The 16,293-nt window shown below is 44.8% G+C and overlaps 1 protein-coding gene across 1 annotated transcript in view; it reads left to right on the top strand.

Moving 5' to 3' along the window:
• The first annotated feature begins 1,722 nt into the window (after nucleotides 1-1,722).
• PRKCH (protein kinase C eta) overlaps nucleotides 1,723-16,293 on the top strand; it is a 118,492-nt gene continuing 103,921 nt past the window's right edge. The window contains exon 1 of the mRNA XM_061464217.1: nucleotides 1,723-2,233. Coding sequence (XP_061320201.1) covers nucleotides 1,874-2,233 — 360 coding nt within the window. The 5' untranslated portion in view covers nucleotides 1,723-1,873. The remainder of the gene's footprint in view (nucleotides 2,234-16,293) is intronic.

Raw genomic sequence — 16,293 nt, 5'->3', positions numbered from 1 at the left:
ATGGGCTTTTCTATTCTTTGCTGTCATGAAAGAAGAGCAGCAGTGAATCAAGAAATTGAAGAGACAGCAGATGTAGAGCTGATGAAAATGTTTTATTTCTGACCACCTCACTGCTGTGGGATGGAGGAATCAAAAAGGTATGAAGACTAAAACCAGAATATTTGTAAGGAAAAGAAAACCACTCAGAATGACCATCCCAAATGCTAAATGCATTTCAGAAGGAACACCAACCCAACAAAAAAAAAATCCTGTATCTTTAAGTGTTTTACAGGAACAGGCTACTCTGTGTTTTCACAGCCATACCTTCTGCTAAAAGACCTGGAGCTGGTCACTCCTGGAGACAAGATCCCAGCCCCTGTGGTGCCTGGATTACATGCAGTTTGGTAATTAAGGCTGTTCCTCCTCAGGGTGAACTGTCCTAACCAAGCTCAAAAATTTTTTAAACACTTCTTTTCTCAGGCTTACAATGACAAATCAAGGAACTTAAAAGCCTTGCAGGGAGACCTGTCAAAAGTCTGATTTAAGGGTCTACAAGTTTTTCTGGCAGAACTGTTGCTTCTATGTGATGAATGATCACATTACTGAACCTGTTCCACCTGCTCTTTCCTGAGGAGGCAAGAGAAGCCCTGCTCTGAGGCTGGAAGGAGCTTTGGCTTGGTTCTCCTTCAAAATGTGGACTGGCTAGAAGGAGAGGAGGGTATGGGGAGGAGGGTAAGGAGAAAAAGGGGTGGGAAATGAGAGGCAGTCTGCTAGGGAATGGGTAGAATGTAAGAGATGAAGGGCTGGGGGGAAAGGCATAGGCTGAAAAGGTAAAAGAAACATAAAAAGAGAAACACACACAGGCTGTGTGCTCGCAACCAATCCCTGCTGTAGCAAGGATGTCATTCAAATGACATCGTACTCCACTGTGGGGATTGCAACCTTAATCCAGACAACGTTGGCCAAACAACATCACCAGGAATGCAGGATTTCACTGCTCCCCTACCCAGTCCAGAGTTTTGCTGTGAACTTTGGAAAGTAATTAAAAGTATTTAAATTCTGACTTTAAAAGTGCACTGAAAAGGCAAAAGAAATCCACCCCGCAACAAGCCCTGCATACCAAGTGCCAAGAATGGTAATCACGTAGAATTAATCCCAAACGGCAGAGTTATAACAATAAACGTTTCAATAGCAAAATTAACATGTCCTTATATTCTCTGTACACGTTCTCCTAGCTAAATGAGCTGCTCCAGCATTAGGATGCAGAGAATCGCCTGCCACAGAACACAACGTACAACACAGCTGAGCGAGTGCTGCGCTGTCGAATTCGTCTCCCTGCACAGCTACACCGCAGGTATGGCCAGAGCAGCCGCAGCCCCTCCCCGGGCGGTGCGTCCCCGCAGCAGCCCGGCCCTGGCATCGCTCTCCCGCCGCTCCCCAAGGCCTGGCAGGCAGCTCCCCCGCGCTCTCCGGCTCTCGGCAGGGTTCCGGGCACACCTGCGCTAAGGGCGGGGGCGCTGCCGGGCCAGCCCGGGCCGTGCCGATCCGAGCCCATCCCGCCCGCTCCGCACCCCGCGCCCGCCCTCGCGGCTCCTCCCCGCCCGGCGCCGTCCCACGCCCCAGGTGTCCCTCGCCGCGCTGAGCTGCTGCTCTTCGGCAGCAGAGGACCGGACGGGAGCAGCGGCGGCGCGGGGCTGGGCGGCGGAGCGGTGCCCGCTGCCGCGGGAGGTGGGCGGTGCGCGGGGGGCGGTGGTTCCGGGGCCCCGGCATGGCCCGGGGGCGGGCGCGCCGCCGCCGCCCGGCCCCCTGAAGAGGCACGGCGGGGCTGGCTGCGGGCTTCGCGGAATCGGGGTCTGGCTTCGGGCTCTCCTCCGGGCGCCCCGGTGGGGCGGCCATGTCCGGAGCCATGAAGTTCAACGGGTACCTGAAGGTGCGGATCGGGGAGGCGGTGGGACTGCAGCCCACCCGCTGGTCCCTGCGGCACTCGCTCTTCCGCAAGGGGTACCAGCTCTTGGACCCTTATGTCACTGTCAGCGTGGACCAGGTGCGCGTCGGGCAGACCAGCACCAAGCAGAAGACCAACAAACCTACCTACAACGAGGAGTTCTCCACCACGGTTAGTGACGGCCATCAGATCGAGCTGTCCGTCTTCCACGACACCCCCATTGGCTACGATGACTTTGTGGCCAACTGCACCTTGCACTTCCAGGATCTTTTGCGCTCCGCGGGTCCCAGTGACAGCTTTGAAGGCTGGGTGAGTACCTGTCTTGAGGGGAAGCTGGAGCCGGGCTCCTCTCTGAATGAATGAATGTGCTCGAAGGGTATTTGCAGAGCTGGGGCTTGTCCTTGCACGTCTGTGCCGCAGATGCATGCGGCTCAGTGTGTGTGTCTCATTTACACAGGTGAACTTTCATGCATCTGTTTGTGCCCTTACGCTTTAGGCTTGTTTAGCCTGCTATTTAGACTGCTATTTCAGCTGATGCATTTCGGAGCCCTAAGTACAAAAAGTCTTGGCTGTCATAGCTTGAGGGTCAAGACCCTGTAGCTGAAGGATGTGAATTCTCTCCCTTTGTAGACTAGCAGAGAGAAGACTCATAATACATAACCATCAAAGTACACCTGTAGACTTACATGATGATGATGTACCTTTGTTCTTTTGCTTAGCATGCAGAGATGTACTTGGAAACTTACATACCTGGGGTTGGATGTATTTCTGTTCAGATCTGTGCATGCTTGCACCATTGTTTGATGTGTGAATGTAAGTTTCTTTGACTTCTTAACGGAATGGCAGGAATAGTCTTATGTCTGTTATGTGCTGCTGCACTGCTTGAACAGTTTCACTTACAGCTAGTTGTAGGCGATTTCCAAGTAGGTGTCACTTGCATCTGGTCCAGATCATTTATGTCTTAGTCCTAATGGTAAGTGAAAGGAATAGTACTACCTTTAAAGTTGCACCTTTGTTTCTGCTACTGTAAAGGAGGAGGAAGTGATTGTATTGATCCAGAAAGTTGTTTGTAAGTGTTAAGTTAAAACAGGGAAGAAAAAGAGTATTTCTTCTCTTTCTAGAGAAGGTGGAGGAGAGCTGAGAATTTCCAAAGTTAAGATTGGTATTAGCTTTTCAAGGCCAAGAAGTTCAGCATGCGTGGTCAGGTAACCTCCACAATAAAATCACATGTGGAGGAAAGAGAGCTGACACTGTAGAGAACAGATAAGCATCTTGATCATGTCACTGGGGAGAACGCTGGTGCTTTCTGTTCTCAGCTGGTGTCTGTAACTGAGATGTGATACTGTGCCTCTGAGGTGGTTATAGGGAAATACCAGTTGCAGGATTAATTGGTGTATGTTGGTACTATTTCTTTCATTTTCTTCTTATGGTGTACTTGCATACCCTATAGATAGGCCTGAGGTTCACGCACTCAAGGTGGTCCCTCTCAGGCAGTGGCTGATGTGATTTTGTGTCAGGTGGAGGGATCCAAGCTAGCCTCAAACAAGTTAGCTTGGGTGTTGCTCCTGACAGCACAGCCAGAGCAGACTTGACAAGGTTTTGCTCAGTGTGTGGGTACCCTGATTCCCAGGCTAGCTGTGCTGCTGGAGAGAAACTGCTCCTGGGGTTTGTGCTAAAGCAGTTTTAAATGCAGAATGGAGCCCTATGGGCCAGGGCAAAGGAGTGAGCTCAGGATAGAGAGCTGTGGGTTTGAGGGTTTTCTTTGTGTTTGATTTGCTGGAGGTGTTTCCTCTTTGCTCCTAAGAGGGGCCCTGTCCTCCCAGGAGGCTGGAGTCCTGGCCACACATGGGATTGGGCTGCTCTGTTGCAAAGGTGGTGGCCTTATTTACATTGCCAAAATATCTGTAATAGTATTGCCTCTGGTGTGGATGCATGTGTGTCCAGGGACCCACTGTTTCTTTCATTTCGTCCATCCTGTAGTGCTGATTTTTAAGACAGATGGCCTAAAACGCTTGTTTGTTTTTTTGGTGAGGGAAAAGTTTTTTATCCCTGTACCTGCGAATTGATGGGTGCAATGGGGTGGGAAATCAGTGATTCTTTTCAGCTTGACTGCTGTAAACTGATGCTATATCTGGGCATGTAGACAGAGCTGCTTCTCTCCTTTTCACTTGATGTCTAAATATTACAACTGGGGTGGATTTAGTGGGAAGTAAGCAAGCATTCATATTCTGTTCCCTTTCTTCTCTCCCTTTTGACTTGCTTTGTTAGCATCTTTCATAGTGCGCATCCAGGATCACATGATGAGAGGGAACAACATATTGCCCTGATAATTTAGTATGTCTTGACATATCCAGCAAGGCTGTCATGGAGTTTTGTGTAATCAGAAGAATATGGAATGCTGATTTGTAGTAACCGAAGGTTCAGGAACTGCTGGCATGATACAAGACAGCACAAGGGGTTTGTAGATTATTTCCAACACCTCCATTCTGAAATTCTTCATACTGCCCTTTTTCCATCCCCAAAGCTAAAGCACTTGTAGGCAAGGAAGGAGTGAATGGACTGAGGGGAGAATTGGTGAATCCTTGAAGTTTAACCTGGCTTATGTGGCTGTGCATGATATTTACATTCACTTTTCAGAGACAAGGACAACAAGTAACCTCCAAATGCTCCTTGGATTGATAATGGCCAAGCAGGGCAGGGGAGCTGGCTGCCCCTGGTCCTTCAACTATTCTCCAGATTGCTGAGCTGCCAGGGATTACCTGGAACAGTTCCTCAGCTCACACACACTGGCCTGAAAGTTTTGGCATTAAGCTGCCAGGCTCATGCTGCCCTGTGTATGTTTAGGGGGCCTATAAGGATGCTGGGGAGGGACTGTTCATTAGGGACTTGATAGGACAAGGGGTAACAGGTTAAAACTTAAAACAGGGGAAGTTTAGATTGGATATAAGGAAGAAGTTCTTTACTGTAAGGGTGGTGAGGCACTGGAATGGGTTGCCCAGGGAGGTTGTGAATGCTCCATCCCTGGTGGTGTTCAAGGCCAGGTTGGATGGAATCTTGGGTGAAATAGTTTAGCGTGAGGTGTCTGTGCCCATGGCAGGGGGATTGGAACTAGATGATCTTGAGGTCCTTTCCAACCCTAACTATTCTATGATCCTATGAATGTGGATTTTCTCCTGCTGAAGAAAAAAAGAGATTAGCTGTAACGTTGGTCATCACCTCTTGTGACAACTGTAGGAAGTGTCAGCGAGAGGCAAGTAGGAGCAGCTGGTGTGTAAGCGTGACTTGCAGGTACATCTCTGCAATTATGACCCCAAACAATTATGCAGATGAGTAAGTGTATGGACATGAACTGTCTCATCAGTAATGCTTCCACACCTGACTCATCCCACTGGCTACTGGGACAGAGTTCTCTGTTCATGATTTGCATTAAAATCCATGTTCCAGAGACTCTTCAAAACTGACCCTTTTTCTTCTAAACATTTTGATTTTTTTCTGAGGTCTTTTTAGTAAACATGTTAGCATGGTCTGGATATTTTTTAAGTTGCATCTTGGTTGTTAAACACATTTGACTAATTTTACACAGATCAAATCCATAAGAGCTTATAAACTTCAAGATTTGCCTCTCTGTTTCGCATGTCTTATATTTACTTGTCAAGTTGCAGAGCTGTAGCTTTTATTAATATTGTCCATTAAATGCCATCTTGCCTTGAGGATGTTTTAATGTAGTTAAAACTGGGAGCGTTCTCCCCGGTATTGTGTTCTTTCTGGTAGGCATTTTCCAGTGTGGGTGTGAAATTGTGCAAACCTGAATGGTAGCATTTTACACAGGTGCGCATGACCCAGCCGGGTGCAGTGCAGTAGAGAATTAAGCTGGCTGCTGTCCGAGAACTGTTGTGTTATGGTTTACATCAGGGTTGAAACTTGTCTTTTAAAGCTTAATTGTGCACTAGCATGTGCTAAGATCTTTTTACTTGGCATATGCATCTTTAAAAGGTTCTATCTTCTCTTTAACTGTCTCCGAGTGCAGTATAGGAAGCAGTCATATGTCAGTGAAACAATGTAAGTAATTCAGAGTACTGAGTTGTAATCGAAAGGGGAGACATTTACAATACATAGGATTATTCCTATGAGTTTTATTTAGTAGCTGAGGTAATTTTTAAGCTTGGGGAAACACTATTTACAGATACTGAATTGCATTGTGACTAGGGAATTATTTAATAATTATTGTAAAAATTGTTAGTCCCTGGGTAGGGATGTCATAATTTCTAGGATTTTAACAAGGAGTTAAAATTAAACTGTGATCTTGAAGTAGCAAATTATCAGAGTACACTGAAGGAAATTACATTACAGATGGACTAGAAGATTAATGAGCCAATCACAACTTCCTGATTAGTTTGTTATCATTTGCTCATGTGTGCGGGGAGAGATTAATACAAGTAATTCTCATGCATTCTTTAACTTGAGCTCTTTTTGCCGTTATCTTTTCCTGTGACTTTTTCTTCCTTAAGGCAGAAATAATTGTGTTTTACCCATGTCTACCTGTAATTGTATATATTGAACATTAAATTGAAGAGTTAAAGGAGAATGCAACTTCTTCACCAGAGCATTGTGACCTTGGCAGAGAGCCACAGTGCTGCAGGTCAAATATGATATAGTTGTTTCTCGTTTTTGGTCCTGCTTCACTGCAGTGTATTTTCCAGGTGTGTGCAACTTGCATCAGGAAGCCACAAATAGGGTATAGGTCTTGACAGAGGATTTTGTGAAGCAGTATTTTGTGCACCAGCCTGTGCCCACCTGAAGATATGGACCACAGTTTTTAGCACGGGAGTAAATGGTGTCTCCTTCCATGGGTCAGTAGCAGGCTGAGGTAGGAAGCAACAGCAGTATGTCCATGTCATTTCTGTTTCCATGCATGTGACAAACAAGCACGTAGTGCAGATCTCTGATCTGAGTGAAAAGTCACTTTGCACATTAATTGCAAACTAGGCTTGAGCAAACTAAGCTCCTTTCCTATTTCTTGATCAGTTTTGTTTCTGTAATTATTATTGCAGATATGGAGTTGTTATGTTGCATTACTACATGGACTAGTAGCGAGAAACACCCACCGCAGGAGATAGGATGTTTTTTGAAAACTACCAGAATTTTGGCTTCTGTGCTTTCCTTTAGCAAACAGCTGTCCTTTGGCCCTACAAACAAACCCTCCAGAATGCTAGCAGAGTCCCGTGCACCAAAGCTGTCTGAGAGTGCCCTGCAGTCTGAAATAAACGCTGTCATAAATAAATGAAGGAAATATTTTTAATATTTGTCAGGTATTAAATAATCCTGGGGTGTGGGATGCTAATAACAGTTTTACTGATCAAGGCAGGTGAGGACAACTAGAGATGACTGTGTCACAAAGAGCTGCATGCTTACTCCCCAGTAAACAGCCAGTCTGGCAGCTGTGAACATCCCTGGAGAAAATGGGTGTGTGTTAGGTTGGAAAGATTTGGTTAAAGCATGCAGAAAGCCAGTTTCCAGGGGCTGGAGCTTCTGGGATGCCAGTAGGAGCCTGTGGGACTGGGGTTGATGCCCTGGCTTCCAACTGAGTAAGCAGGACATGAGTTTCACTGTCCTTCAGGCAGCTAGGTGCCTGATCCTGCTGCGGTACTGACTTCCTAGTGTGTTCCTTAGTCTGTTTTTTTCACAGCTACACCTTGAGAACTGTTGCTTTGATGCTGTTGGAGTTGGGAAGGGCTCTGAGAACACCGGAAAGGTGTGCAGGAGGCAAGCATGCTTTCCCCCCAGCGCAGTTTGGGATAGGCTGTGCAAGTACCACCACACTGCTTTCCCTGGCTGCGAGCAGCTGCCAAGCTGAAGCTCAACCCAAACACAGCTGAGAGGTACCCAGGCTCTCTGGTCTGCAGCATGGTGGGTGTGAATGTTTCCAGATGGAGCCTGGTCTACTCCCCACTCATTTGGCCTGTCAGCCCATGCTGCCTTTGCCTGCCTGTCCACTCACCATGCTTCGGCTCTCCAGTGGGGCAGAGAGGGTGGCTGGGAGAGGCTGCAGGTTGTGCAGACACACAGGGTTCTCCGGAGTCAAAGCCCCTGCTAATGTGGTTGCTGGGTGCAGGGTGACTTTGGTGCCAGATTGCCTATTTCTCTGCTGCCTCTGGTTCTGGGGGTGTGCAAGCCCCAGTTAGGAGGAGAGGGCAGGCCAGGGGCTGATGCCTGAGTCTCTTTCAGCCGCGACAGTCATGGCAGAAGCAGCTCCTGAGGGTGTTTGCAGACCCGTGCCCGAGTCCTGGGGTGGTATGAGGTGTGGTGTGGAGGAGGAGGCCATCAGGGTGACTGCAGCACAAGTGAGCCCAGTACCCCAGGAAGCTCCATTCCCATCCCTGTTCTCTGCACCCTGCAGGCCTCGCCTCACTCTGTGTTTTATATTTAGCTTTTACCACAGGCCTTTCTGTAGAAATATATTTCACCCAGGCTGTCTGAGGCTTTCTGTTTGGAGAATTTTCAGAGTAATGATTGGTTTTGGGCCATTTTGAGCATTTTTAGGCAATAAGCCCTGCAGAAAAGAGTGCCAAGGGGGCTGTTGAAGCTATTGAAATGCCATTAGAAAGTCTACTAATTTTCCCCATAATTCAATACGAAAAGCATATCCCTTACTGAAGTGAATAAAACTCTCACCCTTTCTTTGCAAACTACTAAAGCTCCTTTGATGTTTTAGGCTTGATTGTAGCTAGTGTGCTTTGCTAATACAATCAAGAAACCGGGGACCTTTTGTGTAACCATGGAGAAAAACATGAACAGAAGGGTTATCAGTGAAATGAGTTCCTGGAGGCTTTTGTAAAGGGTTCTGGGTCAGGCATCATGTCTCCTTGCCTCCCAAATCTCAGCCTATTTAGGCACGCAGTTAATATGTGTCAAACCATGCTGCAGACTTAATTTCTTCTGGAGACAGTGAGCAATCTTTGTTCTGATTGCTTATTCCACCCCTGCATTACTTATGGGGCCGTGTAGTGTCCTGGAGTCCTGGATAACTAACCTGGCGTCGTGTCTCGGCGGAGCTCACCAGGCAGTTGTTCCTCTCCCAAGCCATGCCCGTGTGCTAGTACAAGAAGCTGTGGCTGGTTGCGAGGGAGACTTGCTTTATAATTATCTCAAAGATATCAAATGTATCTCTAAAACAAAGTGCATTCTGAAGCATCCAGTTAATGTTGCTAAGCCATTTAGGGTAAGCCAGATGAGTTACTTACATTTCTACAATGCCAACATTTTTTATTTTTTGCTATCATGAGATGTTCTCTCAGGGAAGTCGGGAAGATTGCTAAAGAAATCATCATGCTTTATTTCAAAAGCCAGCATTATGAAGCCAGGTTTCACTGAATTAGTGCGGTGATGTGTGAGAGCAAGCGTTCCTCAGCAATTCTGGTGTTACTGACATTCAGCACTAAATCTCAGTGTCTGTGCTGGGCCCAAGGTGATGGAAAAAATAGCTTTTTGACTCCCCCAGAGAGACCTTGTGTGCCCCTGTGCCCTTGCTACACTAGACTGCAGGCATCTAATCGATGACCAGATCTATCCCACAGGCCTGCCAGAGCAGTTTTACCGGCTGATGGTCAGCTCTCTGCTTTGCTCTTCCCTGGGGCTCCTCAGATGTGGGGCAGGTTGCAGGCAGAGTTGCTCTGGCATCTGCCAGCTTGTTTTCAGCCACTGTCTTCCTTGTGGGACCCACTGAATCTCCAGAAAGACTTGTATTCTCTAGCCAACTGTCATCGACATCCCGATGGAAGGATGCAGCCCTTGGAATGGAGAGTACCATCTGCTGCAGTCAGGGTCTGTCTATGTCTTGTCTGTGTGATAGATGGTTGTCACATCCAGGTTGTCTCCTCTGGGTGTCATCTTGCAAGCCATGAAGCCCAGCCTGGGAAGGATAGAAGCCCAGGGCTGTTCATATGCAGGGTATTTGGAATGTCAGGTGTGGAATAAGATTTCAGCTTGTCTGCTGTCCCTCCTGGTTGCTGGGTGGGAATTTCTGTGCTCCATTATACAGTGTAGACCTGCCCTTCGGGTGCACTTAAATGAGAGTGCTGTGAGTGGAGTTACAACAAGCTTTGCCAATACAAAAAAAATGTTGGCAGGGGAGGAGGGAGGGGAGTGTGAACCTGTAGATGACATTACATAAAGACTTCTTCTTGGTGTTTATCTGCCAAGTTTCGTAAGGATTGAGTTTCATGGGTGAGTTGATTGTATTTGTATCAGTGATACCATGGCAGCTCTCCAGACTCCTTCCAGGAGAGGTCTCCTTGCTGTTGAAAGACAGGAGATGAAGAACTGGCACAGAAACAAAAGTTGAGCAGATTGGTAGCTGACTTCAGTTTGTGAGATGGGAGATAGATGACTTATTCTGTTATTTTAACCAACATGACAGTGCTGTGTAGGCTTTAGTGGAAGTTTGTTTTACTTTTATTGCAGTACGAGTATTTCTGTCAACAGGGGTAGAGAGGAGGAAAAAACACCCATTCAAGAGATACTTTTAAATGTGTGATTTGGTGTATGTGTATTGCATGTCTGCTGTGTGTTTTTTTAAAAAAATAAATAAAAGAATTGATAAAATAATTTGCAATGTGAAATCATTTGACAGATCAGCAGAGCCCCTCCACCTCTCAGATGGAGGCAAGTGAGCGAGAGAATGGGAGAAACAGCCTGCATATCTATGCTGTCCCAGGACATTACACCTAACAGTAAGAATTATACTGACAGTCTGACAGATGGCAGTTCCGTATCCGAACACTGAGGTGTTTTTCTTGCCTTTGTCTCATATATTGTCAGCCATCCTCAGAGGCAGGATTTTGACTTGTCAACTGGCCTGATTTGGTCTGAAAAAACAGCTCATACCTGCCTACAGCGTTTCTGGTGTCTAGCCCTCTCTCTGACCTGCTTTGTGGTTTCTGTTTTGCCTTTGCTTGTTTCTTACTTTTTTCTCAGATCTTTGTCATTAGTCCCATTTTAACATAGTATTCTATTTTGTGTTTTTCGCTTGGGTAAATTAAATTTTAATTTTACTCTGTTGTGTAAGCAAGGTTTCATTTCTAAATGAAAGTCTTTGTATACATCTTCATGTACAGCTGAAAGTGGGTAGATCTAGATTAGATATTAGGAAGATATTCTTCCCTGTGAGGGTGGTGAGGCACTGACACAAGTTGCCCAGACAAGCTGTGACTGCCCCGTCCCTGGCAGTGTTCAAGGACAGGTTGGATGGGACTTTGAACAACCTGGTCTAGTGGAAGGTGTCCCTGCCCATGGCAGGGGCTTGGAACTAGGTGATCTCTAAGGTCCCTTCAACCCAAATAATTTTGTGATTCTATAATCTTCACTTGCTTTAGTATTTTCTATGGTAACAATGGGGTCTTAGTTTGGAAACCATTTTATTGGTTTTGGATAGGAAATATTTGCCATCATTCAGTTTTGCAGATGTTGTAGAAGGTTCGAGCAGGCACCAGTCATAACTATGCTGAGTGCTATAGGTGTGAGTCAGAGAGAGTTGTGAGCTGTCAGAAAGGTCATTTAGGGTTTTGTCAGTTCGCTGGAGCTGGCTGGCTCTACGGTCTGCATAGGAAAGAGGGTGATAGTTTTACTATGACAGTACAAATAAGCATGGGATGTCTGTACTCCTGAGTGCTTTTATCTGGTAAAGTGATTGCAAATAAATGCTGCCTCTGATAGCATTGGAGTTGGCTTTTCTACGTACAAATTAGTTTCTCAGGTGATTCTGTCTGCTTAGACTGGTCAGTGTGCTCATCCTGTACTAAATGTATTCAATTCTGGGCTAAGTTCCTTCAGAATAATGGTGGTCTTCTAGATCAAGAACAACTACTGAAAGACAAGCTTATCCTGTTTTAATTCCTACTTTGCCCTGCTACTTTTTTTTTTCGACAAACAAGGCCATATAGCTTGTTGTTTTTTTTTTCCCAGGACTGAAGAGTGGAGGAAAAATACCTCGTTCTAAGTGGTGAAACCTATAGATTGGTTTACTTAATGTTTTCTTCTATCTTGTTGCCTTCAATTCTTTTAAAATTTAAATGCTTTAAATCTCAAAAAGAGGGTGAGAAATCTTTTTTGCAGTGGGGCCCAATTCTTACCCTTCCCATGTAAACTCTGGCACACTCCATGAGAAGGTGCTCTCCATACCTCACTACTTTCTGGTATCTATTTTTTGTAACATTGATGTGCAAGTTATCCTTCTCCTTTCTTATTGTAAAATGTCACTTTATAAAAGGTTTGCCTGTGTCTTGTGTGAGATTTCAGCAGAATAGGAGTTCGGTTCTTGCCTCTGCTTTTGTGTGCAAGGTTTACATCAGTGTATTCCCAACAGCATCAATGGAGTTATGCTGCCAGTTTTGCACTGATCTAATTAGGAGCAAAACTGGACACATTTCTTTCCCCTTCCTTGCATGCAACAAGGGTTTATAATGATAGCTGGGTTGTACATAATTTATTGAGTACAGTGAGTGCTTGTGGAGCTTTGAGAAAGAGGAAGGAATAGGTTTCTGTGCAATGAGTTTATTATCTAGGTCATTCACAGACTGAGGCATCTAATGTTAATATATTCAATGAAAATTTATTCTGTAAGGCTGTTTTCTTGTGTGCCTTCAAGAAAATATAACTGTGTGAGGAAAATGTTCCTCTGCGGTCCAAATCCATGGTGGGATTTCTTGTCAAAGACTCATAACACACCATTTAACACAAAACCTACAGTGGTGTCAAATGTGTAGGGTGGTCCTCCATTTCTTAATAGGGCTTTGTAGGAGTATTGCTTTTGATAATCAGTTTTTGCAAGATGGAGCCCTATGCCTCTCACTTTGTTATCTGTTTACTGGACTTTTTACTGTTACTTGAGCATAGGAGCTTTGGGTATTTCCACAAAAATTGCTCACAAGAGTGGATGTGAGAGAGGGCAACTTCTTGGAGATTGCTGGAAATGACCTTACAGTCAGTTTCCCTTAGAAGTTTCAGCCTCTTGTTTCTGCATGATAGTAGCTTACAGACCTATGCTAATCAAAAATGCTGGTTTAAGTCTTCCTTAACGCAGTGGCGTGGAATTGTGGTGGTTTGGCGTCTTCTATACAAGCAACTAAACTGTTCTCGTTTTGGAGTGGAGCAAAATCGTCTAGAAACCCAGCAGTGTTAAGGTAAGCCATCTTCCTCTCAGAAATTAGCCCCTATTATAATAACCCCTTCAGTACTTAATGACAGTAAATAATTTTTACCACATTTTCAAATAATTAGCTCAAGTAATATTTAGCCTGTCTTGCCAATAAAGATGATGTTTTCACTTTCCTTTGTGAAATCTGAATGGATTTTGGTGTGAGCCTAGAAGAGCGTCAAGTTCATTGGGCTCAGGTCCACATGAAAAGGGCCAAGTTCTAGTACACTAGTGAGCCCAGATGGTAGGTCCTTATTCTTTGCCTTTGAAAGGCAAAAGGGGTATGGTGCAGGCAAAAGGAATGGGCAGCAGTGTTACAGAAGCAGATAAAGTTTCTCTTGCATGTTCTAGATTTCTTTAGGTTGAGGCTAAGATCTCTAGCTCTACCTGAAGGACAGTGGGATTCCTGTGTGTACTTTTATGGTGCTGACTCTGCAGGTCAGGACTCACTGTATCCAAATTGTTAGGGCTTGCCATTGTCCTGGAGTGACAGCATTGAAATGGAGAGCAAACGCTTGGATTCTGGAGTGTCTGCCTAGCTCAGGAATAACACATAAAAAGTTCAGGCTATCTGCACATCCTCATAGAATGGTTTTCAGCCTCTTGTAGATAGAATACTTCCATGTGCTGCTATGAAACCCTTTATATTTGGGCTAATGCTTACAAAGCCATGCAGAGTAGGAATGGGGTTTGTGTTTAATCATGGTGGAATACTTTTTCAGCAGTGTCTTGTGAGCTCTGGCAGCTTGCACAAGGCAGATCTAGGAGGATACCCAGCAGTTTTTTGTCCTTCTTTTCCTTATGGGCAGTCTCTGTGCAGCAGGAGAGGCAGAGTGCTTTCTCCTTGTGTCTCTGCTTCTCACCTACCCCATTTCAAGCTGAGCGTGCTAAATAAAACATCAGTCAAAGGCCAAATGAGTTAATGTGGTGGGCTGTGAACTGTGGTTCTGGAGTCATGTGAAAGCAGCGTCCATTATGCTGCCTTTGTAGAGGAGGGGTGACAGCCGGAAGAAAAGGGGAGGAAACTTTGGGCGGGGGAGGGGAGCTGGGGGCAGTAATCTCCTTTTAATCAAAGCTTGGTACCAAGATAGCTTTTTCCTTTATTATATATATACTGAGGAACTCAGTTAATGATTTAACAGTTCCTAATCAAGCCTGTGCTCTTCCCAGCAGTTAACTACAATCACTGTTGGACATGTACAAAACCTCACTCTCATGTTACCAAAGCTCTTCTGAAGGGGTATTGAAAGCTGCATCTTTTAGCTTGTCTTAGGTGAGCAGTTGCTGCTTGTGGCTGCACATCTGCAGGAGCACAGGATGTTAATACTCTCAGTGTAGAAATGCCTGTGGACATGTGCGTGTTGTGGGGCAGACAAGACACAATGCACGCTCAGTTCAGTTCTCAGCGCTGCATGTCAGGAAGAAAAATTCCTTTGACTGGTTGTGCACCTTCTGGCTTCTGCTTTGTTGGTTAAAGTTCTTATAATTAAGAATTTTAGAACTCCAGTATTTTAGAAGAACCTGAGTGTGGAGAATTGAAGCTATATCCAAAACCATCAGGTGGTTCATTTTAGAATTGCACTCTTCTGATTTTGTCAAGAATAAGCCGTAGGGTCTCCATGGATTTCTTCAGACAAAAGCAATGATCAGTCAAGTTGTCACATGTTTTGGCTTATGTGGATATTATCTTGGAAGGTTTCAGATGTGTCCTTGCTAGTTTGTCATGTCCCTTTGTTATAGAGAAAGGACTGTTTATGATTAATGTGGGGTCACTGGTTTTATTTCTATATATAGAGAAGCTTACTGCAGAGAGACTTGCCTCAGCAGTGGATGTGCAGCACTCATTGTTTTTAAGCAATGCCACTTCTTATTTTAGTAACATTTTGGAAGCATCTGTTCCTGTTTTGAACAAGAACATTAGGTGAGAAAAGAGTAACAGAGGCTTGCTGGTTTTAAACAACCTCTGGTGCCCCTGTGCTTGGCTCCTGAAAAATTGTTCCGAAAGAATCTTCCTGACCACAAAAAAAAACTCGTCAACATTTTCTCAGTATAAGTTCTGCGTTTCATTTCTAGCTTGACTAAACAGTCTCCTTATGTTAATAGTCCTGGGCATATGAAATTTTATTGCAGAGAAATGTGGGTTGGGTTTGTTTATTTTTTTAATTACTTCAGCTGCACAAAACTACTTGTTGTCTTTGCCTGCTACTTTTTTTTCACTGTCAACAATAAGAACAGGACTTTTAATTTTTATTTTAATTTTTTTTTTCCAGTAAATGGTTAGTTGAAAAATTCTGTACACCTATAGTATTTATTCTTACTCCATCTCTAGCAATATTAAGCAACTCTTTCCACAGGAACAGTGCTCTTTACAATAGACGGTGTTGTGGCTTGCTTCAAAGCCACAGTCAGAACATGTAGGTGTTTGAAGAGTACTAGATCTTTCCATCTCTCACTATGAATTTTCCAGTGGGTCATTACTTGTTCAGACTTTCTATCTCAGTATCCAAAACCACCCCAGTGCTTCATATTACTGTGTGTGGTTATGTCCTAGAAGCCTTTCAAGTGCTCCTGGGCTGCAAGAGGCATCTTTTTATGTTCATAAAAAGCCAAAACTTACGTTGTGGTGGTGGTGAGGATCTAGTCAGCAGCTCCAGTGCAGCTAGTTTAGGATCTAACTCTTCACTTCTGTAACCTTATCTAGAGGTCCTTCAATATCATGCATATTAGGAATTGAACAGTGTTAGGTGTTTTATTACCTTTGTTAGGGAACTGTATTTGTCATGGTTCACTCCATTGGATGTATGGAAGTTATTGCAGTGACTGTATCTCTTCCATTTTCTTCCTCCCAGGGTCATTACTGAGTGTTCTGCTTGTACAGAGGAGAGGAGCTGTCTGAGTGGCTTCTTGGCTCTATGCTACAGGGCTTGGTGAACTTTAAAAAAGGGAAGTTACTCGATTTTCTTTTGAAAGAACATAAATGCTATCTAAGGGATTTATGTTCTCAGCTGGTGAAAGATTTCTGGTTAGGGTTGTGAGACTAAAACAGATGTTACTTTTCCTGGAGTGAATAACATTTTGCTTTGGGAATTAAGGTAGTGTTGCTCCTTCTCAGCAAGGGCTGTTTGTCAACTGGAAGAGATGCATAAGGTCCACATTAGCAGTGCCACCCAGGTAGGGA

Source organism: Pezoporus flaviventris, unplaced genomic scaffold, assembly GCF_033815535.1.
Source record: "Pezoporus flaviventris isolate CSIRO_AGI_PZ_B2104156 unplaced genomic scaffold, CSIRO_AGI_Pfla_v1 ptg000036l, whole genome shotgun sequence".
NCBI classification, from domain to species: Eukaryota; Metazoa; Chordata; class Aves; order Psittaciformes; family Psittacidae; genus Pezoporus; species Pezoporus flaviventris.
The sequence above is the reverse complement of the archived record's forward strand: the minus strand, read 5'-3'. Positions and strand labels throughout refer to the sequence as shown.